The 20,680-nt window shown below is 43.7% G+C and overlaps 1 protein-coding gene across 2 annotated transcripts in view; it reads right to left on the bottom strand.

Annotated features, from left to right (window-relative positions):
- Positions 1 to 1,178: 1,178 nt before the first annotated feature.
- The window catches only part of Exph5 (exophilin 5), a 73,837-nt gene continuing 54,335 nt past the window's right edge, over positions 1,179 to 20,680 (bottom strand). For both annotated transcript variants that reach the window (XM_057766756.1, XM_057766757.1), the window contains 2 exons: positions 14,980 to 15,115; positions 1,179 to 10,456 (listed from right to left, as the gene is read on the bottom strand). In XM_057766756.1, the coding sequence (XP_057622739.1) occupies positions 5,205 to 10,456; positions 14,980 to 15,115 (5,388 nt within the window). In that variant the 3' untranslated portion in view covers positions 1,179 to 5,204. The remainder of the gene's footprint in view (positions 10,457 to 14,979; positions 15,116 to 20,680) is intronic.

Raw genomic sequence — 20,680 nt, 5'->3', positions numbered from 1 at the left:
TGGGCAAGCTTCTCCAGAGTCAGGCCCCTTCTCTCCCTGCCACTTTGGGGAGGTAGGATGGGCAGCCAGGTTGGCCCCGCTCCTCAGGCTCAGGGGCTAAAAAGAACATTCTCTCCCCTTCACTCCAGTTCGCTCATGTTGGCTAATTATTTTTCCTTCTTTTTTATAACCACCGGCTCACTTCTCTGCGAAAAGAATATTTAAAGTCCAATTTTGGCAGAGTGTGAACAAAATGTGTTCACAGGCTTTTGGGGTGTGTGTGTGTGTATGTGTGTGTGTGTGCACGCGCACGCGCTAACTGGAGTAGGACACATAACATTAAACTCTTAGGAAATATTGTCCCCAGACTGAGAAAGCTGGAAGAATTCATCCAATAGAATGGACACAGTATTTTTGATCCCCACCAGGTAGATCTCAACGCAGAGCATGTCAGAGCCCTCTGCCTTCCCCAGGCTTTAATTGGGCTCCTAAGACTCTGACTCCATTACCAACCGCAGGTTAGGGCAGAGAGGCCAGTGTGGAGAAAGCACCCAGATGCCCGTATGCACTCCGCAGTGCCCAGATCTCGGGCTAGCCTGGTGTCCATCCCTGGAGATGGTAGACAACCCTCTATGGTTTAGAAGGATCATCAGGAACTGGTGATGTCATCAGTGAACTGCAGGGCAGCAGTGTAGCTTGGCTTAGTGTGAATTCCACTGTTTCCTTCCTGAAGTTGTTTGAATGCTTTGATGGAATGCCCAGTCTGCTCCAGTTAGCATTTAAAGAAATACTCCCCCTCCAACACACCCAAGCAAGCAAACAAACCCAAAAGCCTGTGTAGAACACATTTTGTTCACATTCTGCCAAAATTGGACTTAATTTCGCAGAGAAGTGAGCTGGGGGTTATTTGGGTGATAGTGACATATGGCCTGAGAAATTATATATATGTCAGTTGAGGTGACAATTGTTTGAGGGGAACGATCAAACAATTGATTCCCATCACTGCAACGAGTCAGCCAATCAACACTGATTAAAAATGTCATTAAATCAAGTAAAATTGCCATCTTTTCTTTTTAAGAAAACATCATTAAAACATTCTTCTGGACAGCCAATATTTTGAAAATATCTAGTAATTTATTATAGTTACATAAATATAATTATATGTACTTTCCCCCAAATATGCATACCCATGGATATATAGTTCTACTTAAAAGTATAATCACATTATACATGTGTATTTATACATCTCTGCATATGTATACATGTGTGCATATGTGTTGATGAAGAAAAGGCATTGGGTTTTCCTAGAAAAGATTGTTTTTTTTAAAGATTTATTTATTTATTAATTATGTATACAGCGTTTTCCCTACATATATGCTGCAGACCAGAAGAGGGCGCCAGATCTCATTACAGATGGTTGTGAGCCACCATGTGGTTGCTGGGAATTGAACTCAGGACCTCTGGAAGAACAGTCAGTGCTCTTAACCTCTGAGCCATCTCTCCAGCCCACTAGAAAAGATTGTTATAATTAATACCGGAGATAGACTAGAGGGATTAGCGAGAAATCTTTCAATTCATTTACTTTGACAGTAATTAAAAATGAATGTCAGGACCAGAGAGATGGCTGAGTGGTTAAGAGCACTTATCTTTGCAGAGGACACTGGTTTGATTCCCAGCACCCACATGACAGCTCACAGCCACCTGACACCAGTTCCAGGGATCTGATGTCCTCTTCTGGCCTTGGTGGGCACTGTGCATACATATGGTGCACATTCAAGCAACCCACTCACACGGAAAATAAATAAATCTAATAATAAAATTTATATCTCAAAGCTGGTTGACTACTTTGGGTGTTTATGAAGAGAGAGAAGCAACCACCCTTTTTGTTTTTAAATAATCTATTTGGCAAGTCTCTCCCAATAATCAGAAACATTGGGCACATCTCCCCTAGTATTTTAGTTTTTTTCGTGAAAATTTCACACTAAAAAAAAAATCATCTTTCGAGGGACTGGAGAGATAGCTCAGCAGTTAAGAGCACTGCTGTTCCTCCAAAGGACCCAGGTTTGATTCCCAGCATCCACAACACATCTGTTACTCCAGTTCTAGGGACTCTGTTGCCCTCTGCGGATACCAGGCATGTATGTGGTGTACAAACAGGCAGGCAAAACACCCATACACATAAAAAAATTAAAAAGTAATCTGAGGATAGGAAATAAAGCCAAGACTAACAGTAAATTTGGGGTTGAGTCTGTGGCTCAGTGGAGGAGCGCTTGCATAGTATGTAGGTTCCATCTTCAGAAGTGCAAATGCAACCAACAAACAAGCAGAGTGTGTCTGTTCAGGTTGTTTATTTCAACACAAGCGTTGTTTTAAAATTTCACCTCCTGACATATTCCATACTTTGGAAACAGAGTTGAGGAAATAAAAACATGACTGACAGTTTTGACAAAAGTGCTTATTGTGGGTTATTATTTCAGAACAGAATATCAGTTACAAGTAGTAATGCGAACTCGCAAAGTAAAATATTTACATATTTATACTGTACAGTTAGATAGGATATTCTACAACTCCAACACAGACAGCAAACTCTAAACAGTAAGGCCTGTTTGGACACACCAGCATTCAGTAAAGAAACTTGTTTCACGGAGGTGTGATTTTCCATTTGATTGTGATCTTTTCCACAACCTAAGAAGGCTTCTCTCAGCACCGTCGTGCCTCATCTTTATCTCCCGTACAAAATAGTCTCTCTTTTCAAGCTTCTTAACCAAACTCATATGAGTAACAATTAGCATTTTATTAAGATCAATGTGTTTACGATGTTAGAATAAGCCATTCAGGAGGGTGACATCTAAAAAGCAATCTTATTAAACCCCATTTTAAGTGACTTTAACACAATATTTATAGCTGTGTTAGCCTAACATTGAAGCAAGCTGATAATTTCCTAGGCACTTATTAGTATTGATTCATTAGTGTTTTATTCCATTTACAAGAAAGTTTTATAATCATAATGTATTTTAGAAAAAAACAATATAAAATGACCGTTGTTAAAGTTACCACGGCTACGCCCAAAATGAGCATTAAAAACAAGCGGTTTACATATTACAACACAAAGACAACATCTGCCACACTTCCTGAACGAAGTGCTGCATGGAGCTATAAACAGTAAAGGTGCTTGCTGTTCTGTTTTTGCAAAGTCACTGTTCCCCTGATTCATCGGCCTGACAGCAGGGACCCTCACACACAGTGCAGAGAAGCAGTGGCTTCAGTATGGGTAACAGACTCTATCCCGGAGAGTCTGCGCCCCAAATACTGTCCATTCTTCCCCTGCCGTCCCTCACGCAGAGCCTTGCCTCGGTGAGGAGCAAGTTAACTTCGCGTCACCTTTTGTAGCAAACATGTAGACTCACAATATTTATTGAAACAGCATCTCATGGTGATCATAAAAAAAAAAACCCAAGGGTGTTAATGTTAAAATATCTTGGAATATCTTAAAATTATATACAAAAAGTCATGATATATGAGTTTTACTTAAATAACCAGATAAATAGCAATAGAGGAAAGACATATGCACAAGCATACATCATCAAATAAGAAACTGAATGTTACTCTGTACCATTCAAGTTTGAATGAACTAAGAACAAGTGAGCTTTAAATCGGCTAGAGCTTGAAGTCTGAGCGGACAGGTTTAAGGAAAAGCGTCCGTATTAGGGAGCTCCCCTTCACTAGCTTTGAGCTCTGTCATTCGGCTTTCAGAATGATTGATTATAAGGGCAATAATCATACAGATCTTCCTTGCGTTCACGCCAGCACCAGATCTCTGTACGCTTTGCCAGCACCCGCCCTTATTCAGTTCATCTGGATGAACAGTGGGAAATAAAAGTATGTCATAAAACAGCCATAAAACAAGACAAAATCCATCCCTGTATTGCAACCCAGGAACTACAACACTTCTATTGTGCATGCAAAGATTCTGCTCATATACAAAGGCAATTACAGACACCAAAGGCGTGTTACTACTTTATGCCCCAGCCTGTGGGTAACAGTAGAAAGTCCTTGTGCTGGATTGTATCTATCTCATTAGCATATGTTTGTTTTTATCTTAAACAAATGATAAATTTGTAAGTCAGAGAACTGTTTTAAAATAAATGTGAGTTATCAGTGAATGTTCGACTTGCACACCTATTTTATATATGTATACTTAAGGGCATGTAAAAGTGGTAAAGAATTTCAGTGAGAAAAGCTTAATAAGCCCCAGTCTGGACTAAAAACAAGGAAGTGAGAAATGCACATGGCTGGAGAGATGGGAAAAATCAGCTGTGGAGAGAGCAGCTACAAAGCTGGCGCAGCAATGTGCTGTCTGCTCCTTTCCGTCTCTTAGCCGTGTCTCTGTGGCCAAGCCACTGCCTGCATCGCTTGGCTTCACCCTCGTGCTAGGCCTGATGAAAACTTGTCAGCCAATCACCACGAATGACTTCAGAGAGATTCCTGAAGGCACTAACTGTTCATTTTTAACCTCCAAATGTTCTCTAGACATGTGTGTCAAGATGCCACTGCTGAAATGCAAGGATGCTCTCAGGACAATCCCCTTTATCTTGTGGCTGGAGAGAGCTCAGCGGTTAAGAGCACTTGCAGCTCTTGCAGAGGACCCAGGTTTGATTCCCAGCACCTGTATGACCCCTAACCCTCTGTTACTCCCATTTCTGGCTCCAATGCCCTTCAGTGCCTGTGTGAGCACTGTATGAACACAGTGTGCGTGCAAGGACAGTATTCTTCCTGACTATCCCTTTCCCTTGCTTATGTTTGATATCTTGAATTCAGGCTGTGGACAGAGGGGGCAGTACGGTTTTGCAACTGTTCTCGGTAATTAACAAGTAACAAGTTTTAACATGTGCCCAAACTATTAAGTGTAAGAGACATAAAAACAGCGATGAGGAAGACAGAGCCAGGACTGGAAAGTGGCTCAGAGATAGAGTTGGGGGAAGAGGTAAGAAGGCTAAGTTCAAACGCACCAGGAGAAAAAATCAGGAGAAACGAACAAAATCCCTCAAAACCAGCAATCACTGTTCTTAGAATTCAGAAGAAAAATACATATATATGGAAAAGAAAAGAGTGGTGCAGACACTGGCCAAACCAGATCTACCTGTCTATAAATCTAGACTCACTATAATGATATTTTTGGTAAAAAGCCAAAAATCGAGTATAATATTACACAGTTTCTCGCAGTCTCACAGTTCCGATTCCTTATCGTTCTCATCCAGGTAGTACTCATCATCGGTGGTTGTGTCTGTGTCCCAGTCCGAGTCCACTGGGTCCTCCTCGTAGATATTAAGAGGTTCACTTGGAAATGAGCCATCTTTGGGTGACCCACCACCAGAATCCAACAGCTCGGACTGCGACGGGTTGGAAGCACGGAGTACATCATCCTTGAGAAAGCCAGGGTTCTTAAGAAAACTTGGCTTCCACAGTCTTCCCTGTGTGAGTGACCGCTTGACATTCTCCAAGAAAGCCAGCTGCTGCTCTTTCCCAAAAATCCCGTAGTCAATAGGCCTGGAAATGGAGGACGTAGACTTGGGACCCGTTCTAGTCCTATTGTTATACAAAGCCCAACTTTCGCCTTCATCAGAGGTAGGAAGTTCAGAAAAAGATTTGAATCGTCGGCTGTAAGCCCTGCTGTGGGAGGGGTTGTCGTCAAGGGACAGCTGGCTGAGAGCCTTGTCAATGCAGGTGTTCTCAGAAAAGTGGCGCCCCCTGGCCTTGGGAGGGTGACTTGTGCACAGCCGGTCACTGTGCACATTGAAGTTTTTTAAACTCTTTGACCTATAGAGGTGAGGCTCAGGTTCTGACTCTGGAGATGGGGCACTCCAGTGGCGCAGCTGACAATGGGACAGCTTTACTGTAGATTTCTGTGCAGATTCCAGGGGAGAAGGGGGACTCAACCTCTGCTGAGGGTTAGCGCTTCTTTCTCTGGGGCTGGTAAGCGTGAGCTGAGCTGGGGCTCCCGGCTCTCCTGAAATCTGGGCTTTAGAATCTTCATTCTTTGATGGTGTTTCTGAGATGCTGTTTGACTCATTCTGATGTGGTTGTGAAATGTTAGCAGGCCTCTGACTGCAGGGCTGACAAGGAGGTTCTGGGTTGGATACTGCAGTAGCTTGGAGCGGGGTCTCCGATGCGTCCACATTCATCAGGCTGCTTTCGTCTGTGGACTCTGTGGATTTTACAATAGGTTCAGGGGACAGTGGGCTGTCCTCTGATCTACAAAGAGATAACCTCCTAAAGCCAGACTGGCTTTCACTTTGGGAGAAAATAGTGGCTATGTGTCTTCTGGGACTCATTTCCTTAGCCGGGATTTTTCTGCTTGCTTTAGACATGGCTGCCAATCCATGTTTAACTGAGTATCTGTTTTCTTTTGTTTCTAGGTCGCCCGTGTTGGTTTTATTTCCTCCAGGAAGTAAAGTTTGATCCCATGCCAACTTTGGTGTTTCATCTTTAACCTTTCTCACCTCTGCTGTGTTTGTTTTTTGAATTCCTGCCCATCTGGGTTCCGACTGCTGATCTGTTCCCCCTGACTGAGCCTCTTCAATCAGCTGCAGCTTATGCAATGCTGGGGTTGGAGCAAAGGCTTGGCTTTCTGAGTCGGGGAGCATTTTATCAGTCAGGTTTTGGCAGTCTCCAGTTGTCCCCCTGGCTTCTCTAGGCTGTGACCCACTAGAACTGTCATTTACGACTACAGTCATGTGATCTCTCTGAGGATACCATCCACTTCCTGTTGATCTGGTGGCTATGCCCCCTGCACAGGCTTCAGAATTTCTTCTGGTTTGGGAATTCTCAACATTAGCTTCTGAGTGGCCTGGGAGACCAGTGTCTCCTCCTTTAGAAGGCTGTAGATTTTTAGCGTTTCCTTCTCCAGCACCTTTTTCCTGAGGCAGTAATGGGCTCTGTACGATCTGTCTTAGCAATGCCCCCTCTCTCTTTTTCCTGCTTAGTGAGTCATCCCCGGCTGTTTTAGCTAAACTACCTGGGGAAATCTCTTTGGTCTTAGGTTCTCCTTTATGAAGAGGGACATCGGGCCCCACAGAAGCCATTTCCTCTAAGGAAGATTCGGAAGCCTCCCTATGTGGTAATCGGGAGACAGTCTTCTTTTCATTGCTGTGAGAAAGACAGCGTGGGGCGGAGTCGGCCTGCTTCCTTAGGTCTTGCAGTGGAGGTATTCCTGACTGCACTTGTGAGGGACGACTTTGCTCATCGCCTTCTAAAGCACTAGGCAATGCTTTCGTCTCTCCCTGAAAAGCATCTCGAAGTGAATCTGTACCTTGCGTATACTGCTGAAGGAGGCTGCAGAACTTTTTGCTGGGTTTCCTTGGTAGAGTATAATATACTGAAACCACCTCAAGACATTTCACATTCTCTTCGTCACCAGAAACAGAGAACATGCTGGTTGTCTTAAACTTATGTAATGCTTTTCCTGACGCGTCTGCAGACATCGGCTTGGGGGTTTGGTTTGAAAGGGTGAGTGAGCTCATCCCAGGGACAGGTGCCTCGTCATCTTGAGCAAGTTCTTTTCGGTTGTGTCTTTCAGAGAAAGTACTCTCTCGAGATGATGGGTCACCTTCGAGAGAACCGAAGATTCTCCCCCGAGGCCTGGGCATCGCAGAGGACGCATCCATGTCCAGGACCAGTGACTTTGCTCTTTCACCACTGTCGGTCAAGGTACACGGCTCCCCCGAAGGACATGATACTGCCCTCGTGATGAGGAAAGGAAGCGGCCCTTTCCTAACAGAAGCAGATCTAATGGCTTTTCTGTCTGTCATCTTCTTGGTGGCTTCGGGCATCCCCATGATGGAACTGGAAGCATCGCTCACTGATTTAGGAGAACTGGGTTTGTCAGATATGCTCTCCCCAGTTGGAACACCCACTTTATTTTTCATTTGGAATGGAAGTGGCCCGTTCCTAATTGAAGCCGCTGTTATCTTACTTTCCTGCTGTCTGCTGTGTATGAGAAAGCTGGCTGGTTTTCTTGGCAAGGTGCAGTAGACCGTGCTGAGCTCAGGGGCTTTGACACTACTTTGGTCCCCAGTGAGGCTATAGCCTTCACTTCTGGGTGCTGCTCTATTCTCTGTCTTGGCCAGCTCCTCAATATAGGACACGTGGCGTCTTACACGTCCTGTCCCTCTCCCATTTCTGAAGGGAGAGTACGGGTGGCCGTGGACAGCATCGTGCAGAAGAGCAGGCCCGTCATGACTCTCTTGCCTATCTGTGGAATTGACAGCCAACGGATTTTGGTTCTTCGCAGCCTTGTCTTTTTCTTCTCTTTCTTCTTGAGATGGATCTTGGTCGGAAAGCCTCCTGGAGAACGCTGTAGTAGAAGGAATGAAGAGAGCATCAAGGAACGAATTGCTCAACAGTAAGGAATCTTGGGGTGCACCAGAGGACACATCCGAAGCATCATGTGAGATACTGTGTCTGGCGGCCAGCTTGCTGCCATTGGTAGGATGAGTGGAAGGATGCTGTTGCTCAAGATCTAGAACAGCAGGCTGCTCTGGGGACTCTGCCTTTTGGGTAGCAGTGGGTTCAAGGCACCAGTGGCTATTTTTAATGATGCCTGGGCTGTCTTCATTACTTCCTTTTGTCTGGTGACAACTTTGATTTGGGCTGGGAAGAGACGGACACTTTCCATGTTCTTGGATGGAAGTCGGGGAAGCCGCTGAGTCAAGTTTTCTGTTTCTAGGAAAACCTTGATCTTTGTCTAAGTCCTTGGCTTTATCTCTTAGTGACGTGTGCATTTGGGGAGTGCCTTTCCTGGAAAAGACCCTGGGCGACTTTGCGGAGCCTACTGTGGTAGATTCATTAAAGACAAACCTGTCGCTTTCGGTTGCGTCTTGGGAGTGGGCATTTTGAGAATCAGGTAAATCATTAGAGATCGTTGTCTGTGAATGAGGCTGGGGTAACCCACTTGCCTTGTTTTTCTGGCCCATCTTGTTTAGCCGTTCACTGTCTGAAATAGATTCATTCATGTCTTTCTCAGTTTTCATTTCTGTGGCTGGGATGTTGGGCTGGGTTTCGGTAAGAGCCAGCGATTCAGTCGAATGGCTACCAGACACAGCGACTTCTGTACAGTTTCTTACTGGAAGAGAGTCTGGCTTATTAGGGACCATTTTCTCCAAAGTAACTGTGGAATTCTGGAAGCTGGGACCCTGAGAATCCCTTCTGTCATCAGGAATCAGGGGGAAGGAAGTTCTGAATGAGGACACTAGAGTCTGAGCCTTGCCAAACAAACGGGACTCATCATCCACAGCTGTGTCTACAGGACAGTGGCCTTGCTGACAGCCCAGGCAGGAAGATTGGATGTGGCAGCTTGGATCAGTCATGGGAAAACCATCCGGTGTGAAAAACTGGGGTGGAAATTGGTTCTCATTGACATGCGATGTGACCATGCTCTCCAGTGGAGACGTCTGAAGATCAGATCTCCAGCAGTGTGGATCCTCTTGACCTCTGAAGACATATGTTCCATAGCCAGGAGAATGTGGCTTCCAGGGTGGAGATGGGACACGATGGCTGTAAACAGATGGTGCCCTGTTTACTTCAACAGAAATCATTTCAAAGTCCCTGTCTGGAGGGAACGGCTTCCCGCTCTGGTGTATGTCAGACCAGAAAGAATATTCCTCCTGTTGGCTCCAAAAGGAATTCTGTCCAAATCTCTGTTCTCCACTCTGTCTGAAGGTACTGCTGAAGAAAGACCTTGCGAGTGGGTTATTCTGATGGTAGAGTGGCATATTCTCTGAGTTCTCCAATGTGTCAGGACTCATTACGTTATCCATGGGGGCATTCAGAGGGATGCTTCGGTAAGCACTCTGTGAATGGTACAACTCATACCTCCTACTCTCCTGAGAACACCTTGGAGCCACGTACTGGTCAGCAGGGTCGATGTCCATTGGCGACGGTGCCCCGGACTCCTCTGGATTCAGTCTGTGTCTAGAAGAATCTGACCTATTCCATATGATGGACGACAAAGGAGTTCTTTTGGGACTTTGCTGGTGCCTTACTGGTGTAAAACTGTTCTTGTTTTGAGTAGTGGCTGGAGAGTGTAAGCTCCTGGCGGTAAAACGCCCTGTGGCGGGTGAAGCTGACCGCTGCCGGCTGTCGAAGCATAGTGATGTGCTACCAAATGTATTCTTTTGCATAAAGTCCTCTTTTAAGACTCTGGGCTCCCTGGTCCTGTACATGTCATAAATTGTCTTTGTCCTAGGAGAAAAGGTTTTGAAACCTTCTCTAGGAGTTCCTGGTCTCAGGATGTCATAGATGGACATATTGGAAGCTTCGCTGTGGTAGTTTTGGTGCCTTCCCGTGCTGTGACTATGCTCATTCCTGCTCAAGTGAGAATGTTTGAACTGGGTTCTTGATCCATAGTTGAATGGTACTCTGGTATTCACTGAGCCTGCAGATTGTTCCTGGGCCAGCTTGCTATCCAAATCATCTAAAACTAAAGGAGAATGTGAATTAATTTTTGTATATGATTTTGTAGTTTTATAATAGTTAGAGTCATTGGAGTACCCCTTTCTAAAAATCATTTTGTTATCATAAATACTATATTAATCTCTTTTTTTTTCTCTTTGTTTTTTCATGACAGGGTGTCTCTGTATAGCTCTGGATGTCCTGGAACTCACTCTATAAACCAGACTGACGTTGAACTCAGATCTGCCTGCTTCTGTCTCTTGAGTGCGGGGATTAAAGGTGTGCACCACCACCATCTGGGTAATATAGCATTAATCTTGAGTATGTTTTAATGACAACCTAATTTTTACAAGAGTGCAGTGCAATTTTCTTTTTCTTTTCATATACTGTTAAGGATATAAAGCTATATTTGGGGGCTGAGGAGATAACGCAGTCACTAAAATGTTTGCTGTACAAGCCTGAGGACCTGGATTCGATCCCCAGAACTCATGTAAAGAAGCTAGAATAGTGGCATGGATTTATAAACCCTGTAGTAGTGGGGAGGGGGCAGAGACAGGTGAGTCATTGAAACTTGCTGGCCAGTCAGCCTATCCTAATCAGCAAACTCCAGGTCCCAGGAAGACCTCATCTCCACTAGACAGAGATCAGATTAGTGGCTCAGTTGGTAGAGTGGTTGCCACACAAGCATGAAGGTTTGAGTTTAGCTCCTGAGTGCCTGTGTAAAAGGCTAGGCGTGATGACCTGCGCGTGTAATCCCACTGCCAGGGAGACAAAGATGGGGGTTCCTGGAACTCACTAGACAGTTAGTCTAGCCAAATTCGTGAGCTTCAGGTTCAGTGAGAGACCCTGTCACAAAAAACACGGTGGAAGCTGAGGTAGATGGCTCAGCAGTTACAAAATTCTAATGACCGCAGACCTCAGAACCGACATTTAAAGAGCTGGATGTGGTGGTACACACCTACAGGAGTAGCCAGGACCCCTACAGCAAGACGGGAAGTGGAGAGGAGAATGGGCCAAAAACCTTGTGGGCCAGCTACCATGGACTATGCTATGCAATGACAGAAACAGCAAGCAAGACCCGGCTTTACAAAGGTGGAGAGAAACAATGTCTGAGAGTTGCCCTTTGACCTCTTCATGTGAATAATGGCACACTTGCTTCTATGCACTACCTTGATAAATAAAGTGAAGAACGATCAAGGAAGATATCCAATGCCAATCTGAGCCTCTTCATACATGTGCACACGTATGCACAAACTCTGATGCTGTACTCACATACATGCAAATATGCACACACACCCCTAATACATTCATATGTAAATAAAAAATAGAAAGCCACTTAGGAGGACAGTCTTGACATTATGTGTCCACCTATATATACATGAACACAACACATAAAACAAGGTGGCTAGCTCCTGAGGAACCACATACAAACTTGACCTCTGGCCTTCACATGCAAACGAACACACATATTCACACACTTGCATACACACAAACCTTTCTACATATGTCCATGTATGTGTGCACATACACACAGTTATATCTGTCCTAACGAATTCTAACCAGTTTCTCTCTATGTATCTGGTGTGTTTACTCTTTGTGTAGCATGGGTTAGTAACAGAAGAGACTATCGCAGATTGCAATATGGGCTTGCCACTGAAATACTAGGCAAGCTGGGGTTATTAATCATGCTTCTCTCTTTCTTTTATATCATTGGGTTGCTGTAATAGTCCAACCCTTGGTCATATCATAAGACTACAATAAAAGAAGCCTGTAAACAGTATATGATTTCTCAGTTGTCTTGTTAAGAAAACAGAATTACAGGCAAAGATTTATTACCACATAATATACAAAAAGTTGGATAAATTTGGACAATGTGTGTCCAAATTTAAAGTTTTACACAATATTATTAAATAATATGTTAACTGTAGATTGTTTTCCCTGGAAGCTATTGTAACACAGTACTTCCCATGTGTCAGGCACATAACATCAATTAATAAATACTTATAGATCCTTACAGGGCTTCTTAAACCATTTTTACTATTTCTGCTTTATAAGTGAGGATACTGAGGCAAAGAGAAATCAAGTAAAGGCCCAGGTCACTTAGTGCAGTGATTTGGACCCAGACGTCTCCTGAGTCTTAATGCAGAAAAGGCCTGAGCCCTGCCAATGAGACACAGCTTCATGAGGAGGCGAAGCTGCTGTTGTCAAACAGTGCTGACTTTTACCTTAGGACAAGGTGATGTCCAAGCCAGGGCCCAGCGACCTCCTTATAATACGAAGGATGGAGGCCAAGGCCAGACTGTGTGCGTGACTGATTATCTTAGTCTGGAACTTTTGACAAGTCACCATGCATCACCTCGGCCACTTCAGGCATAGTAAACCTTTTCCTCTATTAAACCGTTAGGATTTTAAAATAACTGCACTCTCCTTAAAGCTTTTAGATTTTTCTAAGACTTGTCATCATATATAATTTATGATGAATATAATCGATTATGTATTTATTGATGAAACATTCGTTAATAAAAATCATATCTGACACAGAAATAGCTATTTTCCAAAGTGCTGTGAATCTGTGTCTACAGAATTATTTCCTTCTGAAATGATATACATGACCCACATTAGTTATCTTATTTGTTATTTAAAGTTTTTCTTGTTTTGTTTTGTTTTGCTTTTTAACTAAAAAATCATGGAGAGCAAGGCATGTCAGCATCTGCATGTGTACAGTAGCAATGTATAAGTAATGTACAAATCACATCTGGGCAGGGACCAGAGGGATCTTTTCCCTTCTGTTCTGGATTTCTCTGTAAGTGCTCTTGAGCTGACAGACAGGACTCATCTTGACCACTAAGATCTAATGAGGAAGGGATCTTTTTTTTCTTTTTGGTTTTTTGAGACAGAGTTTCTCTGTAGCTTTGGAGCCTGTCCTGGAACTAGTTCTTGTAGACCAGGCTGACACCAAACTCACAGAGATCCGCCTGCCTCTGCCTCTGCCGAGTGCTGGGATTAAAGGCGTACGCCATCATTGCCCAGTTTGAGGAAGGGATTCTAAATCATTCCTATCACTGAAATAACCCACATAAAATTATAAAGATATGTCAGATTATAAGGCAAGGAAAAAGAAGAAAACAAAACTCTGTAGAGTTAATAAAATCAGTGAAAACAGCCTGGCATTGGCAAAAGAACAGACAGGAGGATCAATGAAACCAAATAGAAGACCTGGATATTAATCTACACTCCTTTGAACACCTGATTTTTGACAAAGAAGCAAAAAATATCAAATGGAAAAAAGAAAGCATATTTAACAAATGGTGCTGGCATAACTGGATATCAACATGTAGAAGAATTAAAATAGACCCATATCTATCACCATGCACAAAACTCAAGTCCAAATGGATCAAAGACTTTAACATAAAGCCAGCCACACTGAACCTTATAGAAGAGAAAGTGGGAAGTACACAGGAGACCACTTCCTAAATATATCCCCAGCAGCACAGACACTGAGAAAAACAATTAGTAAATGGGACCTCCTGAAACTGAAAAGCTTCTGTAAAGCAAAGGACACGGTCAACAAGACAAAACGACAGTCTAAAACAAATGATAAAATTCTCTGTTTTGCTGTTTATACCCTCCCCCCCCCCCCACATTTTACGTTGACTACAGAACAAAACACATTTAGAAGAGAAAACACAAGAGATTCTGCTACCTGGGCTCCTGCCGCGAACACTCACCACTCTTCATTCCTGTGCCATAACAAAATCCGCCCATTCGAAGTCGTTCAGAATTTCACATTAACTCTTTTTCTTACTCCTTCAGAGGCTGGAGAAATCAGTCCTCTGCCTCCCACCTTTATTTCCAGACACCCATCTAGAAGCCATCCTCTTCAAACAAAATCTTCCTTTAGAAGAGATTTCTCCCTGGTCCCTGCCCTTCTTGCCCCAGGATGTCCTTCGATAGAGAGCTAGCCTAAGTCTCTCAAGATTGCCACCAGTCTCCTGCCAGGGTAGGGAGCAGGGAGAGTTCTAGCTGTAAACTGAATATCCTTCTTCACTTCCCTGAATGACCGTGGATTTCACTTTTCTAATGGCGGTCTTATGGTGTTAAGGATAACCTGTAGAGGGTGGACCATGATATCCATAATGAGATTCATTTGCATTACGTCCCCCTGGAATCCAGGTCAGCGCAGGTGAATTGTTTAACGACTGCTGGATTTCGTCACAGTGCACATATGCCCCACTAATCAGGGACAATAAAAACTCTCCAGAGCAAGCTGTATAGAGGCATTTCTTTTTCACCTGAGGTAAAACATTAAACATTATTATCAGCCTGTACGTCTGCCAGGCTTTGATCTCAGAATATCTGCTTGGATTATATTTAAACCACAAGGTTTTTCAAGGTTTCGGTTCATAGGATAGAATGAAACTCACTTCAGCAAGGGGCTTCAGAAACTAAGTTCAAGCCTTGATTTGTTTAGAACATTTTAGTAAGAACTACCCTTAGCATTTGCCCCTGTGGTTCCTGGTATTCCCAGGGAGATCTGATGTGTGAGCTTACCTTGAAAAAGCTCAGTCTCCAGCAGGGAAGAATCCCAGGGTGGAGGTATGCCACTCTCCTCCCTCATGATGGCTGGCTTAGGGACAAACACACTGGCAACTGGCTGATTTCCAACCGGCGAATTGTATATTTTTGCCTGTCAATTTTAAAATTAAAATATGAGATTTCACATCTTCTCTAGCTAAAATATTCATATGTTCCCTTAAAAATATCAATGGTTCTAGTCTAGGAACTGCTGATTAATTTTCTGACTATGTCTCAATTTAGTGTCTTTTTATTTTTGCCATTTACAATGGATCAAGAACTCCCTTACACATACCCTCATATGCTTGCTTTCCTAGACAGATATTCACACATACATTATCCTAACACATGCACTTGTATGTATGGTCCCCTACGCACACACTAACATGTATGTTCCCTTATACATATTGTCATATGCACACTTCTCTAAACATATCCTCCTAGGCACGGTTCCCCACACATATCCTCACATGCATTATCCCTATACATGCCCCTATATGCATATTCCCCATACACACTCATATGTCCACTCCCCTATATATTCCTTTGTAATACACTATCCTACACACATTCATATATACACTCCCTGCACATACATTCATATGTATAACCTCCTATACATAATTCAATGTATGTTCTTTCTTTTAATAACAGTGTTAAGGCAGACTCCTACAGAATTAAACAGGCCTTACGGGAGGAGGGTGATTCCTGGCAACCAGGAAATTAACCTTTCTCAAGTTGGGAATACTGTCTCCATGGCGCCAACGACTAGGACTTTGGATTTCCTAACTCTGCATTTTCTATCAAAAGCATCTTAGCCGCCATCTAGGTGGACCTTGAGTTTTGCGAACTCAAAGGGCTTTGGAAAAGATAGTGTTTCTATCCAGAGGCTATTCCGAATGACAGAACATGAAAGAAACAAAGAGAGTGATTGAATACACGTGACATGAAAATAGAAGGGAGGAAAGGGACCAGAGGGCAGAGGACAGGGAAAGGAGGCTGTGAGCGAGCAGGGGATGAGGGTCAAGACAAAATAAAGTATGGAGATGCCAGACTGGAAATCATCACAGTCATGTTAATTTTTAAAACAAATCAGATTATATTTTAAGAGGAAGACAAGAAGAATGGAGACCCCCCCAAACCCCTCCCATCCTGAGCAGATTCAGTAGTTCTGAAATGAAGGCATTGAAAGATAAGATTTTGCCTATCTTTTTAAATTACTGCTCCTTTGAAAAGATTTAGAGGACAGATGCAAAGCTAAAGTTATATTCCTTAAAACAAACAACTAGCAAGTGTTCACGCTGCTATCAGGTTCAATCACTGTCCTACTTACAACCTTAGTTTGTCTTTCTAACATTGGGACAATTACCCATGCCACTCCTTCACTGTTCTGTGCGAGAGCCGACCTGCATTTCCAGGCCCCTGCCTCAGCTCCGCCTGCCTGGTTCTTGTCCCTGTATCTCCAGCTCACTCTGCCGTCCCATCCTGGCCTTTCGAGTCCCTCTGCTCTCTAGACTCCCCTCTCCACCTCACAGCACATCTCATCTTATTTATAAAGCCGAGGCCAAAGGCCTAACCTTGCTAAGGCCATGATTATTAAATTCCTTCACCATAGGCTGAAAGGCAGGGTCCTCTTGCACCCTCACGTCTCCCTTGTTTCTTCCAGGAGCCTGCCCAGATCTCATGAATTTGTGTTTGTAGCTTTACAGGCGTAAGTGAAGACCCACAAAGGGGGCTGACTAATAAAGAAACAACACTCCCATGATAATTTATTCATTACTGGATATAGCCTATCACACTAATATAAAAATATAATATAATATAAAAGTTAATTACTTGAAAAAAGTGGTTAAAGTTAGTTCTTTATCCCTAGAGTATTAAGAGGCTTCTCTTTTGTACTCTTCCGTGGCTCTTTAACTTTCTATTTTTGTTTTGTTGTTTTGAGACAGGGTCTCAGTAGCCCAGGCTGACTTGGAACTAACTAGGTAGCCCACCAGGCTGGCCTCAACTTCAGAGCAATTTTCCTGTCTCCGTCTCTCCAGTGATTAGAAGTGTGTACCACAACACTGACTCGATTCTCTATTTGAATAATAACTTGTTATAGGTGCTATAAATCCATTATTCCCAAACCTATAGTTTTGATACTTGGTGTAGGCTTCCTGGATGAAAGTCACCAAACGCCATTCTCTCTTAACCATTTAACACCCAAACAAACTTCGGATTTCCTCTCTGCAGACCAGCGTACTGGCCTGTGGCCTCCTGGATCATGATTCTGCATAGCAAACACTTTTAGTGAAATGGGGCTCAAGTGAGAGATGAGCCTCTGGAGGCTGGAAGGTTCCTCTATCTGGGGACTAGGTTCTCATCAGGACCAACGCTACGCACTCAACACACCCATGCTACTTCTGGTAAAGAGATGTGAATTGAATGACTAAGAAAAACCCAAAGATTTTACTAATAATATGCAGCATTAACTCTGAAGCTGGTCAGTGGTTGGTACCTGGCATAAAGAGGACTAAGTGTTACCTTTACTCTCCAGACTCTTTTTATTTGAGCAGCGTGTGAGATTGTCTGTAGTTGTTGCCTTAACCAGAAGCAAGTGAATGCTGACTATCAACGCTATTATTTTAAGGACTTTGAGTGGGATACTTCTCAGTATTTTAATAGTCCCACAAAGTTGGTACTACTACTGAATCTCGCTACTCCTGGAAGAATCCCGCAGTTCTTGGTCTATTGCAATGCTGTATCCAGATAGCGGGAATTTTCAACAATGAAATACAGGTCCCACAGTACCTTGGGAGCAGCTGCAGTCCTTTGTGATGCAGTCTAGACAGACATTGATCCTCGGTTGGGGCTCAGTCTTGTCCTCCTTACTGCAGGGTCACCATGAAACGAGAAGTTTATTTCCCCTTCTTCGCTAAGAGCGTGAAGCTCAAACTCCTCTTTACAGCAAAATCATGTCAAGGTGCTTTCTCAGCTTTTGACGTAAGCCTTTTTCCCCCTCTGTTCAGATTCCCTGTGCTCCAAGCTCTGACGCAGTGTCCCAAATATCACGGATTTCTTGACCTTTGTCCCTGTATCCTTGATTTTCGTTCTTTCTCAACCCTTTCTCTTAGAAACGACTACTCGTCCTCCAAAGTCCAGGCCTTACTCTCCCACAGCAGCTTGTTCCCAACGCTCCTCAAGCAGAGCTCATTCCTGCCATCCTTCTCAACACCTCTGACATTCCACAGCACAGCGTCATGTCCAAAGCTGGTTTCTCTTCACTTCTGCTGACACGAGCTCCCTTTCGCTCCTCCCTACCAAAAATTTCACTCTCCTAAGCAAGGATTCAGACAGGTGAGTCAGACCCCGGAGGTGGCAATGAATTCTTATTTGTATCATGAACACCAACACAACACGTAGTCTGCAAGGGGCGATTACTGCCAAATTCAAGGCGGCCCCCACCCCAGCAATAGTTTCTCCTTCTGAACTTCCCAAAAATGTTTTTAAAAATTTGTGTGTGGAGGTGATAGCGTGGTGTGTGCATGTATGTGCATGTGTATATGAAGTGTGAAGGTACATATACCCATGTGTGCACCTACCAAAGTCAGGAGGAAGTCATGCCTTCCTCTGTCACATTCCATGTTATTCTCTGGCTAGGGTCACTCACTGAATCTGAAGCTCGTCGCTTTGGCTAGACCTGGTGGCTAGTGAGCCCCCATGACTAATTTCCACCTCCCAGTGCTGGAGTCACAGGAATGTGACCTGGCTCTTATGTAGGAGCTGGAGATTTGAACTCAGGTCGTCATGCTTACACAGCAAGTGTTCTTCCCCACAGAGCCACTCCCTTGCCCCTCTAATACACTTTTTTTCTACTCATCTGTGCTACCTCCTTTTTTATTTTTATTTTTTTGAGATTGGATTTTTCTATAGCTTTGGAGCATATCCTGGAACTAGCTCTTATAGACCAGGCTGGCCTCCAACTCACAGAGATCCGCCTGCCCCTGCCTCCCAAGTGCTAGGATTAAAGGCATGCGCCACCACCGCCTGGCTAACATTCTTATTTTTAACACAATTACTCATTCATTTTAAAAAATAATTGTAGATCTAGAGAGATGACTCGGCAGTTAAGAGCACTGGTTATTCTTCCAGAGGACCTGGATTCAATTCCCAGCACCCAGACAGTTGCTAATAACTATCTGGAACTCCAGTTCCAAGGGATCAAATGTCTTCTTCTGACCTCTGTGGGCACTGCATGCATGCATGTGGTGGTGTACAGGCACACATGCAGTTAAACACTCAGACATAAAATATAAATTAATAAATCTTTAAAACTATGTATTTATTTGAGGGAGTGTGTGCCCTGGCATGGTTGTGGAGGTCAGAGGAGAGCTTTAGGAATCAGGTCTTTCATTCTCCCATGCGGGGTCCCGGAGGTGGAGGTTGTCGGGCTTGGTGGCAAGTGTGTTTCTTTACCCTCTAAGCCATCTTACTTTTTAATATGATATTATTTCCCATATCTTTTCTCCTTGGATCGTTATAACAAATGTATGATCTAGTTAAGGATCATTCCCATTTTGGGGATAAAACAACTAAAATTCAGATAAGTGTCATACTGACATCACAGGAATGACTTCTGCAGCGGGCGGCTAGTCACACCCATCTGACCCTATCCCAAGCCCTGATCTGTGACTTTTGCTAATGCTCATATCAACATGACAATCCATCTGAAAGGAGGAACCTCACCTTAAACACTCCCTGGCCTCCCGTGTGGAGTGACGCTGTGCACGTAGTTAGGAACTGACTTACAACACGCCAAGACAGGAAACCACAGAGGGGAGGCTACTAGAAAAATTATAACATAATTGAGCTATTGAAAAGAATTCTCCACTCAGAAGGCAGAGGCAGGCTGATCTGTGAGTTCAAGGCCAGCCTGTTCTACAGAGCGAGTTACAGGAGAGCCAGGGCTACACAGAGAAACCCTGTCTCTGATTTTTCTCTATTAGAACTCAGAAAAGCATGCTGGAGGGAGGACAGCATGGTGGTTACACATAAAATGTGACACAGTCAAAGCCTGGTTCTTCCCAGGCAGGGTTAGCCACATCAGTGGTTTCCAACCTGTGGGTCTCGACCCCTACGGAAGCCAAATGACTCTTTCAGTCTTTCACAGGGGGTTGCCTGTCAGACACCCTGCATATCAAATATTTACATTATAATTCATAACAGTAGCAGATTACAGTTATGAAGTAGTAATAAAAATAATTTTATGGTTGGGGGTCACTATAAATGAGGAGTTGTATTAAAGGGTCACAGCATTGGGAAGGCTCAGAACCACTGGTCTACATGGTTCTGGGAAAATTACTTAACCTTGTTGCGCCTTAGTGACTTTGTTGGTAAAATGAAATTAAAGCCAGTAACAAAGCAATACTTCCTCTGCTAAGAAGACTGACTGATTTAATAGCAGGGAGCTGCTGAGAATGGGGTCCAGGCCCTAGGCGAGTCCTTCACACTGACTGATACCATTCTTGGGTTATGGAGAACTTTCTGGAAAACTCCTGAGAGTGTGTTGAACTTAAGAGCAAGGCAGATTCCCCACAGTACACTGCAGGATGTAGGACTTTCAGGAAACAGGGAACATAAAAGCCAAGGAGAGAAACAAGCCCTTTAACACAATGGCAATGCCCTCTGCTGATAC

The sequence above is a fragment of the Chionomys nivalis genome, chromosome 4 (genome assembly GCF_950005125.1).
Source record: "Chionomys nivalis chromosome 4, mChiNiv1.1, whole genome shotgun sequence".
In the NCBI taxonomy this organism is placed as follows: Eukaryota; Metazoa; Chordata; class Mammalia; order Rodentia; family Cricetidae; genus Chionomys; species Chionomys nivalis.
This window is presented reverse-complemented; position numbering and strand designations above follow the sequence as displayed.